At 45.4% G+C, this 16,780-nt stretch overlaps 3 protein-coding genes across 22 annotated transcripts in view; 1 reads left to right on the top strand and 2 right to left on the bottom strand.

Moving 5' to 3' along the window:
- The window catches only part of STXBP4 (syntaxin binding protein 4), a 188,885-nt gene extending 182,658 nt beyond the window's left edge, over nucleotides 1–6,227 (bottom strand). For 10 of the 16 annotated variants that reach the window (XR_014788150.1, XM_084837217.1, XM_084837218.1 and 7 more), the window contains exon 1: nucleotides 6,126–6,227. The gene's annotated coding sequence lies outside the window, so the exon portion shown is untranslated. Of the gene's footprint in view, nucleotides 1–5,628; nucleotides 6,079–6,125 lie in introns of those variants that run through there. The other 6 variants (XR_014788151.1, XM_084837209.1, XM_084837212.1 and 3 more) reach the window with 5 other exon arrangements.
- Nucleotides 6,228–6,273: 46 nt separating this feature from the next.
- COX11 (cytochrome c oxidase copper chaperone COX11) lies at nucleotides 6,274–12,874 on the top strand. 2 transcript variants are annotated; one of them, XR_014788153.1, is made up of 5 exons: nucleotides 6,274–6,592; nucleotides 9,768–9,923; nucleotides 10,998–11,123; nucleotides 11,736–12,382; nucleotides 12,505–12,874. XR_014788153.1 is itself a non-coding variant. In XM_084837229.1 (4 exons), the coding sequence occupies exons 1-4, from the start codon at nucleotides 6,296–6,298 to the stop codon at nucleotides 11,913–11,915; spliced, it is 759 nt and encodes a 252-aa protein (XP_084693355.1). In that variant the 5' UTR covers nucleotides 6,274–6,295; the 3' UTR covers nucleotides 11,916–12,874. The 2 variants fall into 2 exon arrangements, 1 of the variants encoding a protein (XP_084693355.1); XM_084837229.1 differs by having other exon boundaries at nucleotides 11,736–12,874.
- Nucleotides 11,761–16,780, bottom strand: part of TOM1L1 (target of myb1 like 1 membrane trafficking protein) — a 55,562-nt gene continuing 50,542 nt past the window's right edge. For 2 of the 4 annotated variants that reach the window (XM_084837226.1, XM_084837228.1), the window contains exon 15: nucleotides 11,761–14,573. In XM_084837226.1, the coding sequence (XP_084693352.1) occupies nucleotides 14,570–14,573 (4 nt within the window). In that variant the 3' untranslated portion in view covers nucleotides 11,761–14,569. Of the gene's footprint in view, nucleotides 15,549–16,780 lie in introns of all 4 variants that reach the window. The other 2 variants (XR_014788152.1, XM_084837225.1) reach the window with 2 other exon arrangements.

Raw genomic sequence — 16,780 nt, 5'->3', positions numbered from 1 at the left:
GCAAACACCTAAAAAAGGCTTCCCAGTTCTGGAATAAGATTCTTTGGACTGATGAAACCAAGATTAACTTGTACCAGAATGATGGGAAGAGAGAAGTATGGAGAAGGAAAGGAACAGCTCATGATCCAAAGCATACCACATCATCTGTCAAACATGGTGGAGGCAGTGTTATGGCATGGGCATGTATGGCTGCCAATGGAACCGGGTCACTGGTGTTTATTGATGACCTGACTGCTGATCAAAGCAGCAGGATGAATTCTGAAGTGTATAGGGCTATACTTTCTGCTCAGATTCAGCCAAATGCTGCCAAACTGATAGGACGCCGCTTCATATTGCAGATGGATACTGACCCAAAACATACAGCAAAAGCTACCCAAGAGTTTCTCCAGGCAAAGAAGTGGGATGTTCCTCAATGGCCAAGTCAGTCACCTGATCTCCACCCAATAGAGTATGCTTTTCACTTACTGAAGACAAGACTGAAGGCGGAAAGACCCACAAACAAGCAGCAGCTGAAGGCAGCTGAAGTACAGGCCTGGCAAAGCATCTCGAGGGAGGAAACTCAGCATTTGGTCATGTCCATGGGTTCCAGACTTCAGGCAGTCATTGACTACAAAGGATTTTCATCCAGGTATTATAGGCGACCCTTAAGTTTGAAATGATGTTGGTTTGTTCCATTACTTATGAGCCCCCAATGATGAGTGTGTGTGTATGCCACCGGCTGTCCTTCCTGAATGGTTAGTGCCCCACTTTTGTAACACCCCTTGAATTACAGCTGAAAGTCCCGACTTCGCTCCCATCTGGGTGTGTTTCCTTTCAACTTCAATGTGGTGGTGTACAGAAGCCAACTGCCAAAACAGTTATCCTTGTTCCAATATTTCTGGCCCTGACTGTATATCCATTTCAATCAGGCTTCAGGCCTGGTTTTGGAATGGAAACTGCCTTGGTCACCCCGTGGGATAACCTTTGCTGGGAGAGGGACAGGGGGAATGTGACCCCCTTGGACCTCTCAGCAGCTTTCAATACCATTGACCATGGTATCCTTCCACACAGGCTATCTGGGCTGGGAGCTGGAGGCACTGCACTGCAGTGATTCTGCTCCTACTTGGATGACCGATTCCAGAAGGCGGTGCTAGGGCATTATTGCTGTGTCCCTTGGAAGTTATGCCATGGGGTGCCACAGGGCTCTATTTTATCCCCCATACTGTTTAACATCTACATGAAACCACTTGGGGAGATTATCTGGAGATATGGACTGAGGTGTCACCAATATGCAGATGACACCCAGCTCTATCTCTCCTTTTCATCAAATCTAGGTGAGGCAGTGGATTCTGAACCAGTGCCTGGGCATGGTAATGGACTGGATGAGGGCCAATAAACTGATACTCAATCCAGACAAGACGGAGGTACTGTTAGCAGGTGGTTTATCTGCCCAGTGAAGTGATATTCAACCTGTTCTGGAGGGGGTTGCACTCCCTCTAAAGGATCAAGTTTGTTGTTTGGGGATGCTCTTGGATCCAGCACTATCACTGGAGACAGAGGCATACTCTGTGGCACAGAGCACCTCTTATCAACTTAGGCTGATATACCAACTACAGTACATCCTTATCTGGACAGAGATAGCCCAGCTACAGTTATCCATGCTCTGATAACCTCTCATCTGGATTACTGCAATGGGTGATACATGGGGCTGCCTTTGAAAACAATATGGAAACTTTAGGGGGTCCAAAATAGGGCAGCGAGATAGTTAGCTGGGGCTGGCCAATGTGATCATATTATGCCAGTACTTTTCCATCTGCACTGGCTGCCAGTCTGTCAGGGTTGGATCTGAGTCCATAAAGTCCCAAAGCAGCTCTGATTCTGAGGAGGAGATACAATCCGTGGGAGAGGAACTCTCTCAGATTTCAGAGGCGCAGCTGGAGGAGGAGCCCCCCCTGCTCACTTTCCTTGGGAGTGACAGTGGCCCTGGCATAGAAAGGGAGGGACAACTTGAGCTTTTAGATGCGAGGCGCAGGCACAAGCGAGAGGTTGCGGGAGCTGAGCTTAGGCGCTCAGCCCGATTGGCTCAACATCAACAGCTGCGCCCCGAGGCCCCACAGGAGAGGGGGAGACCTCCCCCTCCTACTCCTTAAGTTCAGAGAGTTGCCGTGCTTTTCTCCAAATGGAGACCAACTGTCGTCCTAACTCCTAGAAACCCCTAGTAGGTTGTTCCTTTGTACTTCCCCTGAGTCTCAGGCAATTAGCATCTGTAAGCCTTATTAGCATGAATGGAATTAAAGCCTTAGAAAACAGCCCTTTTGTCTGAGTGTTGATTTTGGCTATTGGAGGATTCAGAAGCCAACAGGGGCATTCCTGACACAGTCCATCTCTGGGCCCAAATCAAAGTGCTGTTATTAACGGCCTGGGGCCAGGTTACCTGAAGGATCGCCTCCTCCCACATGCATCTGCCTGGACCCTAAGATTCACTTCAGTGGTCCTTCTCCAGGAGGCCCCACCAAAGGAATGAGGTGGGTGGTTACTAAGAAGAGGGCCTTTTCTGCTGTGGCACCCAGGTTGTGGAATGAACTTCCTAGAGAGGCTTGCCTGGCGCCTATACTGTACTCTTTTCAGCACCTTTTTTATTTTCCCTGGCATTTTAAATTTTTTTGAGTTTCTGTTTTAAATCTGGAATTGTATTTTAAATCTTCGCACTGCAGCTAGGTTCTATTTGGCAATTATTTTTATTTTTATACTGCAGTTTTAAGCTTTTAAATTTTTATATTGTATTTTTTTATCGTGTATTTTATGGTTTTAATTGTTGTGAGAGCTTTGGCTATTGAATGGTACAGAAATGTAATAAATAAATAAATAAATAAATAAATAAATAAATAAATAAAATAAGCAAAGGCTGATCAGCACCTTTATGTCCCTGCTTGTAAGACTGAATAGGCATCTAGATGCCTACTGTTCAAAATAGAGAACAGTAGATTAGATGGATGGTAGTTTGATCTAGCAAGAATTTGGCAAGCAATTCTTCAGTTCTTAATACACTTACAATGCAACCCTATGCATTTCTACTCAGAAGTAAGTTTCACTGAATTTAATGTAGCTTGTTCCCAGGTAAATATGCATAGGATTGCAGCCTAAGATAACTTCTGATCTCAACTCACAGTTCTTGCTGATCCCATTCAGGTTCGTATGTGATTTCAAGAAGCTGCAACCCCACCAGCTGTCCATATCTTCTGTCATTAGGTCTACGTCCATATTTACATCTGTAGCAATTGCACAGGTGAAACAGTGAACCCCTGACCTGCCACTGCCTCCTCTACATATAAGAATAAAATAATAAAGTGTAAAGTGATGCGCGTTGGGGCAAAGAATCCCAACTTCAAGAATAGCCTGATAGGATCTGAGCTAGCTGAGGCCGACCAGGAAAGAGATCTTGGGGTTGTGGTGGGCAGCTCAATGAAGATGTCAACCCAGTGTGCAGCCACTGTAAAAAAGGCAAACTCCATGTTAGGCATAATTAGAAAAGGAACTGAGAATAAAACTACCAATATCACACTGCTGCTATACAAATCTATGGTGCAGCCACACTTGGAATACTGTGTACAGTCCTGGTCACCACACCTAAAAAAAGACGTTGCAGAGCTGAAAAATGTGCAGAGGAGGGAAACTAAAATGATCAAGGGGCTGGAGCAACTCCCCTAGGAGGGAAGGTTCCAACAACTGGCATTGTTTAGCTTGGAAAAAAGGCAAGTAAGGGGTGACATGACAGAGGTCTACAAAATTGTGCATGATGTGGAGAATGTGGATAGGGAGACATTTTTCTGCCTCTCTCAAAATACTAGAACCCGGGGTCATCCCATGAAGCTGATTGGTGAGAGATTCAAGGCAGATAAAAGGAAGTATTTCTTCACACAGTGCGTAGTTAAACTATGGACTTCACTACCACTGGATGTGGTGATGGCCACCAATTTGGATGGCTTTAAGAGGAGGTTGGACAAACTCCTGGAGGAAAAGGCTATCAATAGCTACTATGTGCTACTTCCAGTACCAGAGGTAGTGAGCCTATGTACACCAGTTGCTGGGGAACGTGGGTGGGAGGACGCTGTTGCACTCGTGTCCCGCCTATGGGTTTCCCATGGGCAGCTGGTTGGCCACTGTGTGAACAGAATGCTGGACTAGATGGACCCTTGGTCTGATCCAGCAGGGCTCTTCTTATGTTCTTAATTAAATCACAGCATTCTATGAAGTGCTTTTGACTGTTAACACAGATGGTTAGAACATCCTCACTGAACTGATCATATCTGGTAGGCTTGACTCTCCCTCCCAACTCGTCATGCTAATACATTTCAATTGACTTGTATTTTATTTTTTAAGTTTCTTTAGCAAAAGAAGGTGGCGAGTTTTTTTTCTATTGTGTTTCACTTTAGTGATCTTTCAGACACAAATAGCTGCTGCAGAGGTATGGGGGCAATCAGGATTGGGACTGAATGGGGCAGACAGGGACGGTTTAACACCACTACCAGGTCCCACCAAAAAACTCACTTCCCACACCAAGCTGCTATTTGTATTGGAAGGAAGCTCCCACTGGCGCCCTGCAATGAGCCCAAAGAAATCCTTTCACTTCACAAGTAAAATTGACAAGCAATCTGAACCATCTTATTAGTTTCATATCCACCCATGTTCATCCGTTTCTCTGCTTTTTACATCAAAGGGTAGGTAATGCACAGTTGATGGTGAACACTCTAGGATTGGATGCTGTAGAGGTAGGAAACCTTTTTGGCCCCATGAGCACATTTGGCAATTTGACCAACTCTCCTGGGCATGGCCAGAAAAGGGGTGCGCTGCAGATGCAAGCATCAGCCTGCAGCCACCTGCCATTTCATTCCCTGGGAATGTATCTGAGCCCCATGTGTGGTCCAGAGGCATTCATGGGGAAAGAAGCTGGGAGCAGCTGGAGGCCTTTGCTTTGCTTCGAAGTGATCCTAGCTGCCAGTAAGAATAATTACTTGAAAAAAACAAAGTGGAAAGGTAGAGCACCTCAGCAGGCACCAAAAGTGTCCAAAGGCAGACTGGCACCCATGGGTGGCACATCGCCTACTCCTAGGCTGCTGTATGTTCAAACAGAGTAGGAGAACAGTCCTATGGATGTTTAGACAGAAAAAAGACCTACAACTCCCAGCATGCCCCAGCCAGCCATGCGTAGGATCGCACCCTAAGGTGCAAATGCATGGAAGAAATACATGAAAAGGGCTTCTGCCACTATGGACGAGCAGTAGCTGACCAGGCTGGATTAGAGCACATGGAAATTTGTCCCCCAGGCCGGAGGTTCTCCACCCCTGATCTAAGAGACAGGACATGGGTTACAGTGTCAATGGTGATGGATAGCCTACAACAACAGGGGTGTATGTACGTGGCCGACCATTGCAGCAAATGTTTGAGGCGTGAGATCATGCCATCGAAGCCTGAGTTTCTATACCAGGGTGGGGAACCAGTGGCTCTCCAGATGCTGCTGCACGCCAACTCCCATCAGCCAGCATGACCCGTGGCCAGGGATGATGGGAGTTGAAGCTCAACCGCACCTGGGAGGCCACAGGTTTCGCACCCTTGTTCTATCCGTATGCCTTGAGATGCTTCTGTACGTACGTCTCCGTGCCGTGAGGGTGATTTTCGTTTCTACTGAACCAGGGAATAGGCGGCGGCAGCAGCAGCAGCAGCAGCAGCTGGCAACAGAAGGAGGCCTTGAAATTTGCCGCTGAACACCGGTTGCTGGGATGCGACAGCCGGAGCGGGCTAAGCATCGCGTTCACGTCCTGCCTGGTGTGACCGAGCAGAGGTCTTCTTAGGGCAGGAGCGCAAACCCCAGGCCAGCTGGCCCTCTTGCTCCTAACGGGCCTGGCCATCCCCATACCTGGGAGCCAGCTCATGCCTGCGCGGCTTCGCCTGCGGAAGGCCCCCGAGCTTTCCCATTTTGGCAGAGAGACGGGTGCGCGCGCGCAGCGGCGTGCTCTTGGCGCGCACGTCCCCGCCCCCCGCCTTCGGGCGACACGCTTCCTCCCCTGCCTAAGCCTGCAGGCGGCGAGTTCTGCTCCGACCGAGGAGGCGGGGCGAGGACGCGGCAGGTAACGAGAACGCGAACTTACCCCCCGCGGCCGCCGTAGCCACTGGTGAGCCTGCGGCAAGCGGCGGCAAAGCGGCGCTGCCGCTGGTGGCGTCGTTCCTCGGCAAGCCCCCCGCCCACTCTCGCGATGGTTGCTAACCGCGCCCTCTCGGGAGCGAAGCGAAGAGCCCGTCCACGTGACAGGAAAAGGGCATGGGGCCGCGCGCGCGGGGCTGGGCTTGCCTCGGGGCGCCTGCTGCGTGGGGATGGGGCCCGTGGCGGGCCTGGCTCCGTCTCCATGGCAACGGCAAGCCGGCCTGCGGGGAGCGGCGCGCGGAGAGCACCGAGCCCTTCGCGGGGGGGAAGCGGCAGCAGCCGCGGTGGCGGCGGCAGCAGGAGGAAGACCGGAGCCGCCGGAACAGGACGGTGATGACCTACCTGGCGGCCGGCGTGGTGGGCATGGCGGGCCTGTCTTACGCCGCGGTGCCGCTCTACCGTCTCTATTGCCAGGTGAGAGCCCCTCTGGGGCAGTCGAGAGCTGGTCGGCGTGGATGCAAAGGGTCGTATCCAGCGTGAGCCTGACACTGCAGTGGGTCTGCGCTAAGCAGGACCAGCGCTGGTTACAGCCCAGAGGCGTGAAGCTGGCTTGGTGGCCTTGGGACCGGCTTTGTCTCTTAAACGCGCCCTTGCCCCCTAACTCGCCTCTCGCGTTGCAGAGAGGGCCGAAAATGGGGGAGCGAGAATCCTGTAGTCTAGCACCAACCGGAACTTAAGGGCACAATCCTATGCCATGCTGGGAGTTGTAGGCCTTTTCTCTGTCTAAACATGTATAGGATGGCACCCTAAAGTAACATCAGGGTAAATTTATGGTTTTCACACACAAACAGATCGGGCAGCTGTGCGTGCTCCAACGTCTCTCTCTCACACACAAAAACTAAGGCTGCAACCCTATTAACTAATCTACTGATTAAATGTGCATATGGATAAAAGTAGTTCTGAAGCAAGGGACTTTGTTTTTTTAGATGTACCTGTTGCAGGTTCAGTTTTAGAAGCATTCCTCTTGTGTGTGAGATAAGGGAGAATACCTCTTTCAATATGGTGCTTGCACCTCTTAATATGGTGCTTGTCAGCTGAGGTTTTTGTATACACTAGGAATTATGATAATTTTAAAAAATCTGCCTTATTATTCGGGGCACCTTTTATTTGATTTCTAAAAATAACTGAATAAGGCTGCAAACATATACACCAGCATGCACAATCTGCAACCCCAACCCCCCAGGCCTTTACTGACCTGACACACTGCTGCTAAATCCCCCCCACACACACACACACACATGCTTGTATACTCTGTGTCCTCCCCAGAGATCCTCAGATGGTTTTTGCATTGCTGCTAGCAGAGAAAAAACAATCTGGATCACTGGGATGTGTGCATGTGTCTGTGTGTATATTTGTGCATGTGTGCCCCCAGCACCCTCAAGCCAGCATCACATGGCCCTTGAGGCCAAAAAGGTTGTTGTACACCTTTTGGTTGTAAAGGTTGTTATCGTGCTGTACACACTTTCCTGGGAGTAAGCCCCATTGAAGTCAATGGGATGTACTTCTGAATAGACTTGTATAGGATTGCTCTGTAAATCTGCAGCTCTAATGAAAGTAACACTTGTATATATTTTTTTTAACATTCCTGTGTGTTAGCAGTGTTTGTAAGAATTTTTTCCTTGATATAGGGAAATTTGTTAGAGGGAGAAATCTGGTAGACACTGTCTACTTGGACTGACAAAGTCCCTCACCAAAAGTTCCCAGGTAAATTTAGTGGTTATTGGATAACAGAAGGTCCTTCTATGGATTGCTAACTGGTTAAAAAAAAAAAAACAGGATGCAGAGAATAGAAATAAATGGACAGTTCTCAGAATGTAGAGATGTAAGAAGTGGGGTTCCCAAAAATCTGTATTGTGACTGGTGCTTTTTAACTTGTTCATAAATGACTTTGAGTTAAGAGGTGAGAAATGAGGTGGCCAAGCTTGCTGACAGCACCAAATAATTTAGGGTGCAATCTTATGGGATCCTCCCTGGGCTTCTCTTAAGCCTCTGAATTCAGAGGCCTACGGTTATCCTATGCAGAGTGGGAAGCAGCTCCTGCTCTGCATTTTAGCTAGATGTGCGATTTCTAGCAGAGGCTTTGGTGAGGAGGAGAGGGAGGGAAGGAGGCTGGGCCAGCCATAGGATTTCTCCTATGGCTGCAGCCCTGGTCTCCTCCCCTCCCCATGGAACCAATCTCTGTGCTCCGTTTTCTGAGGTAGCGGGGTTCTCTCTGTGCAGGCGGGGAGGGGGAAGGGGCAGGGAGCACGGTTTCCTGGCTGTTTTTGAGCCCTATCTCTGAGCCAGAAAACTGAAATGTCCTATATCCCCCAGACACTTTCTAGGGGAAATAGGATTGTTCCCTCCAAGTGGTAAAAACAAAAAGGGATTGTTAAGAACTCCGAAAGGATTTCCCCAACCTGGATGAATGGGCAATAAAATGGCAAATATGATTCAGTATAAGTAAGTATAAAGTGACGCATATTGGGGCAAAAAATCTTAACTTCACATATATGCAGTGATGAGGTCTGAGCTGGCAGTGACTGACTAGGAAAGAGATATTGGTGGATAGCTCAATAAAAAAATTGATTCAGTTTGCAGAAGCTGTAAACAAAGTTCATGCTCAGGATAATTAGGAAAGGGGGTGAAAATAAAACAGCAAATATTGCAATGCCTTTATACAATCCTGGTTGCCATATCAAAAAAGGATATTGTAGAGCTGGAAAAGTTGCAGAAAAGGGCACCTAAAATGACCATGGGGTTAAAAATACCCCAATGGGTGAAGGTTATGTTTGGGGCTATTTAAATTAAGTAAAGGTGAGTAAGGGGACAGATGATGGCTGAATAAAATTATGCACCGTGTGGGAAAAGTGGATAGAAAAACATTTTCTCCCTCTCTCATAATACTAGAACCTAGGGTCACTCAAGGAAGCTGAGATTCACGATGAGCAAAAGGAAATACTTTTTCATGCAGCATATAGTTAAACAATGGAATTTGTTACCACAAGACGACCACTAACATGGACAGCTTGAAAAGGAGACTAGACAAATCCATGGAGGATAAGGCTATCAATGGCTAGTTATATGGCTGTATATGCCACCTCCAGGATCAGAGGTATTGCTGCCTCTGAATGCCAGTTGTTGGGAATTATAGTGAAAGAGGGCTATTGCCCTCATGTCATGTGCTTCCTCAAGAACTATGATTGGTCCCCTTTCTCTTGGCCTTCAGGGAGGATGAGAAGAATATCATCTTTTCAGTTTAGCCTTTTAAAATGTGTAGTTTTAATGCTTACACTGTTTTTAATGTCCTTGTTTTTATTAAGGGTTTATTTTTTAAATTGTTGTACGCTGCCTTTATGGCTTTCTAGTAGATAAGGCGGTATATTAAAGTTAATAATAAAATTGAAAAAACATCCTGGGATTCCTGTGGGCATCTGGTTAGCCACTGTAACAGGATGTTGGACTAGGAAGTGTATTATAATTTTTAAATCAATGGTCTCTTTAAATCTTCTTTCGGTAAAGGGACTGTTCCTATTTAATTCTTCTTGCCCCCAAACCATTTGCTGTTTCCAATCAGGCTGTTGTTAATTACACTTCATTTTCCTTTAAGGCTACTGGACTTGGTGGGTCAGCAGCAGCAGGTCATGGTTCAGACCAGATTGAAACAATGGAGCCTATAAAAGATCGCATTATTAAGATTACTTTCAATGCAGATGTACATGCAAGTCTTCAGTGGAATTTCAAACCTCAGCAGACTGAAGTATACGTAAGTGATTTAAAAGTTTGGTAAATTGGTTTTGTATGGATTTTCTCACATAGGCATTTATGCGAGTATCAATCTCATGGCTTGCTCGTATAAAAACATTGGGACTCCAACCTGCCATGCAGGCTGGATAGGAGTATTCAAGTAAGAGGCCCCTTCTTTACAATTAGCTCTAATAGGCACTCAGTCTCTATGTTACTGTATAGCATAACAGTTCAGGTGTACCCGTACATTCCACTAAGTGTCAAAACTTGGTGCAATTTTTCATTTGTGTAGAATTATTTCTGTAAATGTTCCTCATTCTGACTCCACCTGTATCTCAAATTAATAATGAAACTGGGTGAAGCAGGATAAAATGAGATACTATGCATGTTGTTTAAGTAAACCCCTGCTGCTGTAGTTGCTGTGCTATCAAATTATTGTCAATATTTGAAAATAGTCTTTGCTTTCACATTAAATTCTGATTCACTGTTATACAGAGTAGCTTTATAATTAGGTTGTTGCCAGTGGCAAGTAAAGATTATCTCCAGGAAACCAAGCTCAGTACCACTGCCAGTTTGCTCACAGCACAGATGTAGCAGTTTGTAATGTTTCCACAGATAAGGAAATGCAGCATCCTGCTGTGACTGCCATTTCAGCATGCACACTCATTCTCTTGACAGAACTAGCACTCATTCAGAGGCATTGGGTGAGCCATAGTGCACTGCTGTGTCTTCCTGGTAGGAACAGCACAGTAGCATGCTGTGGAGACTTCCTGTTTGCTGGAATTCTTCCTTTATGTAACTTCGCTCCCTCCTCTCTGCATGGGGATAAACTCCCTTTCCTTTGAATTTTAGATAGCTTCTTGATTTAGATCTACTTTAGACTGGAACATTGTAAACATTCTGAGACAGAATACTGATCAATGCACAGGGATCGTCCACCTCAGGTGAGTGAGCCCTTAGCATGACTTGAATCAGTTGTAATTATCATAAGCATAGACGTAGTGATATTAAAATCCAAGTACACGTTGGTTGGCAGTGAAAGAAGCCTGGTGGGCGAGAAGCAAGAGAAATCACTAGAGACTTTTTCTTATAGGTGGTTCCAGGAGAGACTGCACTAGCATTTTACAAAGCAAAGAACCCCACTGATAAGCCGATAATTGGAATCTCTACGTACAATGTGGTGCCTTTTGAAGCAGGACAGTATTTCAATAAGATACAAGTAAGTGAAGTATGCTACTCCCAAGAGTGGGCTGCAGCTGCTAAGCTCCTCTGGTTAACTGAACTTTCCCAATATATTATAGTTGGATCCTGACACTGCGCTAATTCATGATCGCAGCAGTACCCAGGACTAGGTATAAGGCAACTCTCCCCCCGATGGCCTTCCTTTGCATTGGTGCAAGGGGACCTTATCTTCTTGACTCAGGAGCTGGCTCCATCCTCTGCTCTGAAGAAGCTGCAGATGTTCCACTCTAATGGTTCTGTTACCTCTTCTAGAACAAAGTAAATCTGTGTGATTTGCAAAAATTTTACATTTCCCAAAAGGGATATAGTCATAATGAGAATGTAATTTGCCATCAGTGCCAATTAGGATATGATGTTAGCTCTTGTATTCAGGCAGGTGCTACAGTTATCACAAGGTAATTACTTGACAATGGGAAAGTGAATAGGATATGATTTTTGTCTGTTGGTAGAAACGATATTATCATAAAAAGCATTGTTGATCGTGTTGCCATACTATCTCAACTGAACTAGGTACTGAAGATTAGCTTAGACTAGATGCAATGTAAAAATACACACACCAAAACATCTCGTTTTCCTCCCAAATATTCAGTGTTTTTGTTTTGAAGAGCAACGACTTAATCCCCATGAAGAAGTTGACATGCCGGTATTTTTCTTCATTGATCCTGAGTTTGCAGAAGACCCAAGGATGGCCAGTGTTGACTTGATCACTCTTTCTTACACATTTTTTGAAGCAAAAGGACAGAAACTGCCACTCCCAGGTTATAATTAATAGTACAACATAGCATCTGGACTCTGCATTAGAGATTTCTCTGCTATTCAAGATTGGTGATCACAGACTACAAAAGCACATCCCTTATGAAGAAAAACTGTAAAGTAGAAATTGTATTTTAGATGTTGAATATGTACAGATATGTGGCTCTTCTAGAAATACGATACTTAATTTTGCACACAACCATGATTGTGAATTCAAAGAAATAATAGACAAATGCACATAAGTTATTTTCATCTTTCTCACAGGTACATCTGCCTAGTTACTAGTATATGTTATGAATGGGTTGTAAAAAAATTTAAAGCGCTTTTAAAAGAGTTTGATTTTCACATGGTTATTTCAGGGCACAATCAATAGGATTTTTGATTCCACGCAGCTTGGAAACCTCTAAGATTCCTATGCCCTGCCGGGCTGAAGACAACAGGGCAGGAGGAGCAGTGGAGGCAAGCTTCGCCTCCCTATCATCAGTGTTTGGTGATTTTTGCTAGATTAGCTTTTTAGCCTGTCTAGCAATGGTGCTTTGGAAAGGGAGGGGAGGAAGCTGGTGGAGGCTCAGGATATCGCCTCCAGTCTCCTCCCCTCCCACTAGAATGCTCCCTTTCCTCCTCCTCCAAGGTTGATTTTCTGACCTTGGAGAGGCAGCCAGTGCGGTTCTCTGTGCGCCAGCTGCGATGATCAGGTCTCTGACTCCCCGTTCCAATGCTGGAGCACTGTCTCTGAGCAATCCTGTGTTCCCCGGGACACTCTCCCAGGGACCATAGGATTGCTCTCTTAAACACTTCGCAAAAATTGTTAACTGGGAATGGGATGCCAAAGGAAAAAAACCCTTACGCCTATGCTTTGGAGATTTGATGTGTGTTTGGCAAATACAACGCTACTAGATATGAACTCACCAGTCTACATTATATCAAAGGTAGCGTTGAGGCTTCTGCCTCAAACAGTAAACTGACTTGACTAGATACCATTCTGAAAGGTTGACTGATAATCATTGTTGAGCATAACACATTTTGAGCAATTGTAGAGGGCCTGTGCAGTAACTTGCTGTTTCTAAAAGAATTTAAGGTAAAGCTAGCTGTTATCACAAACTGTCCAAACTGATTTGTGCTGTGAAAATCAGTAGTGGGAGAGGGTTGAAAGTAGTCTTAAATGTGACTACTATGAAGACTTGGCAATGTTTTTGCAAATCACATCCATTTAACACTCAATCAGAATATAATTAATGAATGTCTGCAAAAGGGAGCTTTCTTACATATATTTCTGCTACATTTTGATGTATATGAAAGCACTTTTAAATTTTAAAAGATATATCTTATATTAGCAACGGTTTTTGACATTCAGAATATTTCTTGGAAGCATACTACTTTGTTGATTACAGTTTTGTCTGAAGCTTCTGTGCCCTGTGTATTTTGCCGGGTAAAGTCTTTCTAGTGGGAACAGAACTCCCTCAAGATGAATGAATAAAAGAAACACTCGGAGAGGAAAATAATGGCTATGGTAGACAACTGCAATCTTGCTACTTTCCAATATTTAGACTACAGTAATATTACTGACAGTAATATTAGAAATATTCCAGAGATACAGTGAAGACTCAGTGTGAAAACACCAGCTCAAAGCTGGATGACAATAGAGCAAATAAATCAATCCGTAAATGTGACGCTTACTTGCAATGACATGGAAACATTAAACATAAAATGCAGGGGGTGAAAAGAAACAAGTAGGAGAGTCTGTATTAAAATGGAGTTGTATATCTCCTGGAACCATCCATCATTTAATCAGTTTTCCATCCCAGTTTATTTACTTGGATTGTATAAATACAGCATAGCAGCTGTATAACATAATATTGCATACACAACATTCCGACTTGGAGGGCGCAATCCTGTGGGGACAGTCAGCCGCCTCCAAACTTGGAGGCAACTGACTACCCCATACAGGGCAGATGGAGTGCGGAGGGGATCTTCTCTGTGCTCCAGCTGCCCTGTGTTTGTGGCTAGGCAACTGATTTCAGCTGTCTGGCTGGGGCGGCTGGGGAGAGGCTGGGCAGCATAAAGGAAGTGTACTGGTGCTTCCACTGCCCCACCCCCCAGGAACACTCCTTTTTCCCTGCTCTGTGCTGCTCTTACGAGCGCAGAGCCGGGGATGAACAGTGCCACCTACAAGGCGGTGGTGGTGGTGGGGAGACTGATTTCTGGGAAATGACCTCTGAGCCCTGGCTCCAGGCTTGGTTCCCAGACAACAAAAAAACCCATGGCTGCCTAGCGGCAGTAGGATTGCGTCCTAAGTTTACCAATTTTCAATGACAAGCATTGATTTAGGAGTGGCTAGTTATAATGATATTTATTACATTTAGTTTGGGATGCTAACTCTAAGGAAAGTACATATTTTAATCGGAGAAGACACTTCTTGCAGTCGTCCTTTTCCACTATAGATCCCATGACCAAGTAACTCTCCTTTACTACTTAAAGGTAACTCGAGGTGCTGGGAACAGGAGAAAACAGTAGCAGTAACAGAAGCAAGGGTGAAGAGACTCCGGAGTACCATGTAGTGGGGTACTCCACCCACTTCGTGTCTTGCTGTAGTTGTTTCCAATGGAGACCACAAAAACCTAGTGGACTCTACTGCTTGTGCAGTATTCAACTTTTTTTTGGAGAACAAATTCATCTAGGAATAGAGATTTAAAAGGTGGTAAGACAAAGTAGGGAACAAGACTCGCTACTGCAACAAGCCCTCTTAAGGTTTCATGCCATTCACATTTTCTTTTCGAATAGTTTGTGCAGTTTTAATAATTTGTGCATTAAATAACTTTTGAGAAAGTGCTGTAGTGATTAGTCATCAGAAGAACAAGAAACAGAAGGTAATCTAGCTTCACATATGCAACCCTGGTTACCAAACTAGTCTTGCAGGAGGACTGCACTGAGGAGGGGATGTAGGATTAGGCTCATCCTCCAAAGCAGACTGCCAGTAAATTCTGTTGCCACAGCCACCATACACTTTTACCTCTGGGTTACCAAGTAAGGAGCCACTAAGCACTTGAGGGCTTTTGGGCTGCCACCTCTAGCTGCTGAGCCCTTTTTGAATGATTACCAGTAGGGCTGCATTTGATACCAATCAACTAATCATAACTACTGTTCCATTGGGTAGATCTTCCATGGGAAAAATTCACTTGTTATTAAGCAGAATGCAGTGTGAAATAAAAGTACCTTTGTCTAAGTGCAAGCTTATTTTATATGCCAGTTATGATACGGTATTATGTTTCCTAGAAGAATGAATTTTTGGAAAACGTGCTTTACATAATTTGTACACCTTGGTCCAAAGTATGCACAAGTGGAACCTTGCACTCTTGATGATTCATTGAACCTAATGTAATGCACTTAGGGTAAAGTATGCAGGATAAGCTTCTTAGATTTTAAATGGCCTCAGCTGAATGGTCCGATAAAATCCAAATAATCTTCAAAAAATAGATTTCCCTACCTATCCAGTAATTATTTGTCACTTAGCTGACAGGTTTTGAGTGATCAAAATAGTCTCTAGTGCTGGTAATGGACATCTGTTCTCCTGGACATCTGCTTCTAGCAACTGGTGTCGTTTTTAACACTTGTTTTGAAGAGGTGTGCATCAATTTCTTCGTAAATAGGTCTGAAATCAAAGCACAAGACCTTCATGACAGAATAATCCAAAGTTTAGTCAACAAAGCAATGATAACAGACAGGCGAATTAGAGGCTGAAAATCTCATGGCCAGCAGAAAACTCCTCTTGCTTCGTGCCCCACCATAACCAATTCTTTGTAGAAGGAATGGTCAGTTGGTGACCTAGAAGCTACACTCAGCCTTTCAAATGATTTTACTTGACCCCATCAGGCCCCACTTCAGTTAAGGTGTAGTAAAAGAGTATGGTAATCAGTTTGCTTGCAGTTTCACTAGTAACAAAAATGGAGGTATTACATTGATCTTGTATCTTTTGGATAGGATACCTTTATTGCTCACCAGAAAGGCAAATTGGCATCCAGACCCTTAGGACGCAATCCTATGTAGATGGGCAGCCGCCTCGGAACTCAGAGGCGACCACCTATCCAGTGCAGGGCAGGAGAAGCACAGAGGGGATCGTTCCCTCCACACGTCTCCTGCCCTGCATTTTTGGCTAGACAGCCGATTGCAGCTGTCTAGCCACGGGAGGGCAGAGCGGGGGAGGAGGCTGCCAGACAACACATTGGATGTGTTGTACAGGCATTTCTGCCCTCCCCGCCCCCCAGGAACACCCCATTTTGGCCACTATGTGCTCCTCTTGCAAGTGTGGTGCACAGAGCTTTTCCACGCTGCCTGTGAGGCAGCGCAGAAGTGAAGGAAGGTTGGTTCTCTGGGAACCAACCTCAGAGTGTGGGCTCCAAGGCTGGTTCCCAGAAAACCAGATATCCTATGGCTGTCTAGCCACTGACTAACGGCCATAGGGTTGCTCCCTTAGTTGTCTTCTCCATGACTTGGATCCAGAATTCCTGTGAGTGGAACTCTGCCTGTGGAATGCTCCTGCTGGAGGAAGGGGGAGTTGATTTTCATCAATTCCTTCTTTCTCCTGCAGCTTTCTAAAAGCTGGTCTGATGGGTTGGGGGGACCTGCAGAATAGCGTGGGAGGTAGTGTGGGGAGTTGCTGGGTGAAGGTGGAATCAGCAAAAATCACCTCCCTGCTCTTTCTCCAGCAGAAGGAATGCTCTGGACCAACCCTATGAATTTACCTTATCTGTTTTTTAGCCAATTACTTTATTTTTCAAATACAACCAGTAAATAATAAGTTCATGGCTGAGGTAAGATTTGTATCAGGAGCTTTTGAGCTCACATGCAGCTCTCAAAAAGTAAGGTGTGCATTTGTGGTCTGTG

The sequence above is a fragment of the Heloderma suspectum genome, chromosome 2 (assembly GCF_057233095.1).
Source record: "Heloderma suspectum isolate Gila_16-S chromosome 2, 16-S_ref, whole genome shotgun sequence".
Taxonomy (NCBI): Eukaryota; Metazoa; Chordata; class Lepidosauria; order Squamata; family Helodermatidae; genus Heloderma; species Heloderma suspectum.
Note: the sequence above shows the minus strand (reverse complement) of the source record. Positions and strands in the feature narration are given on the sequence as shown.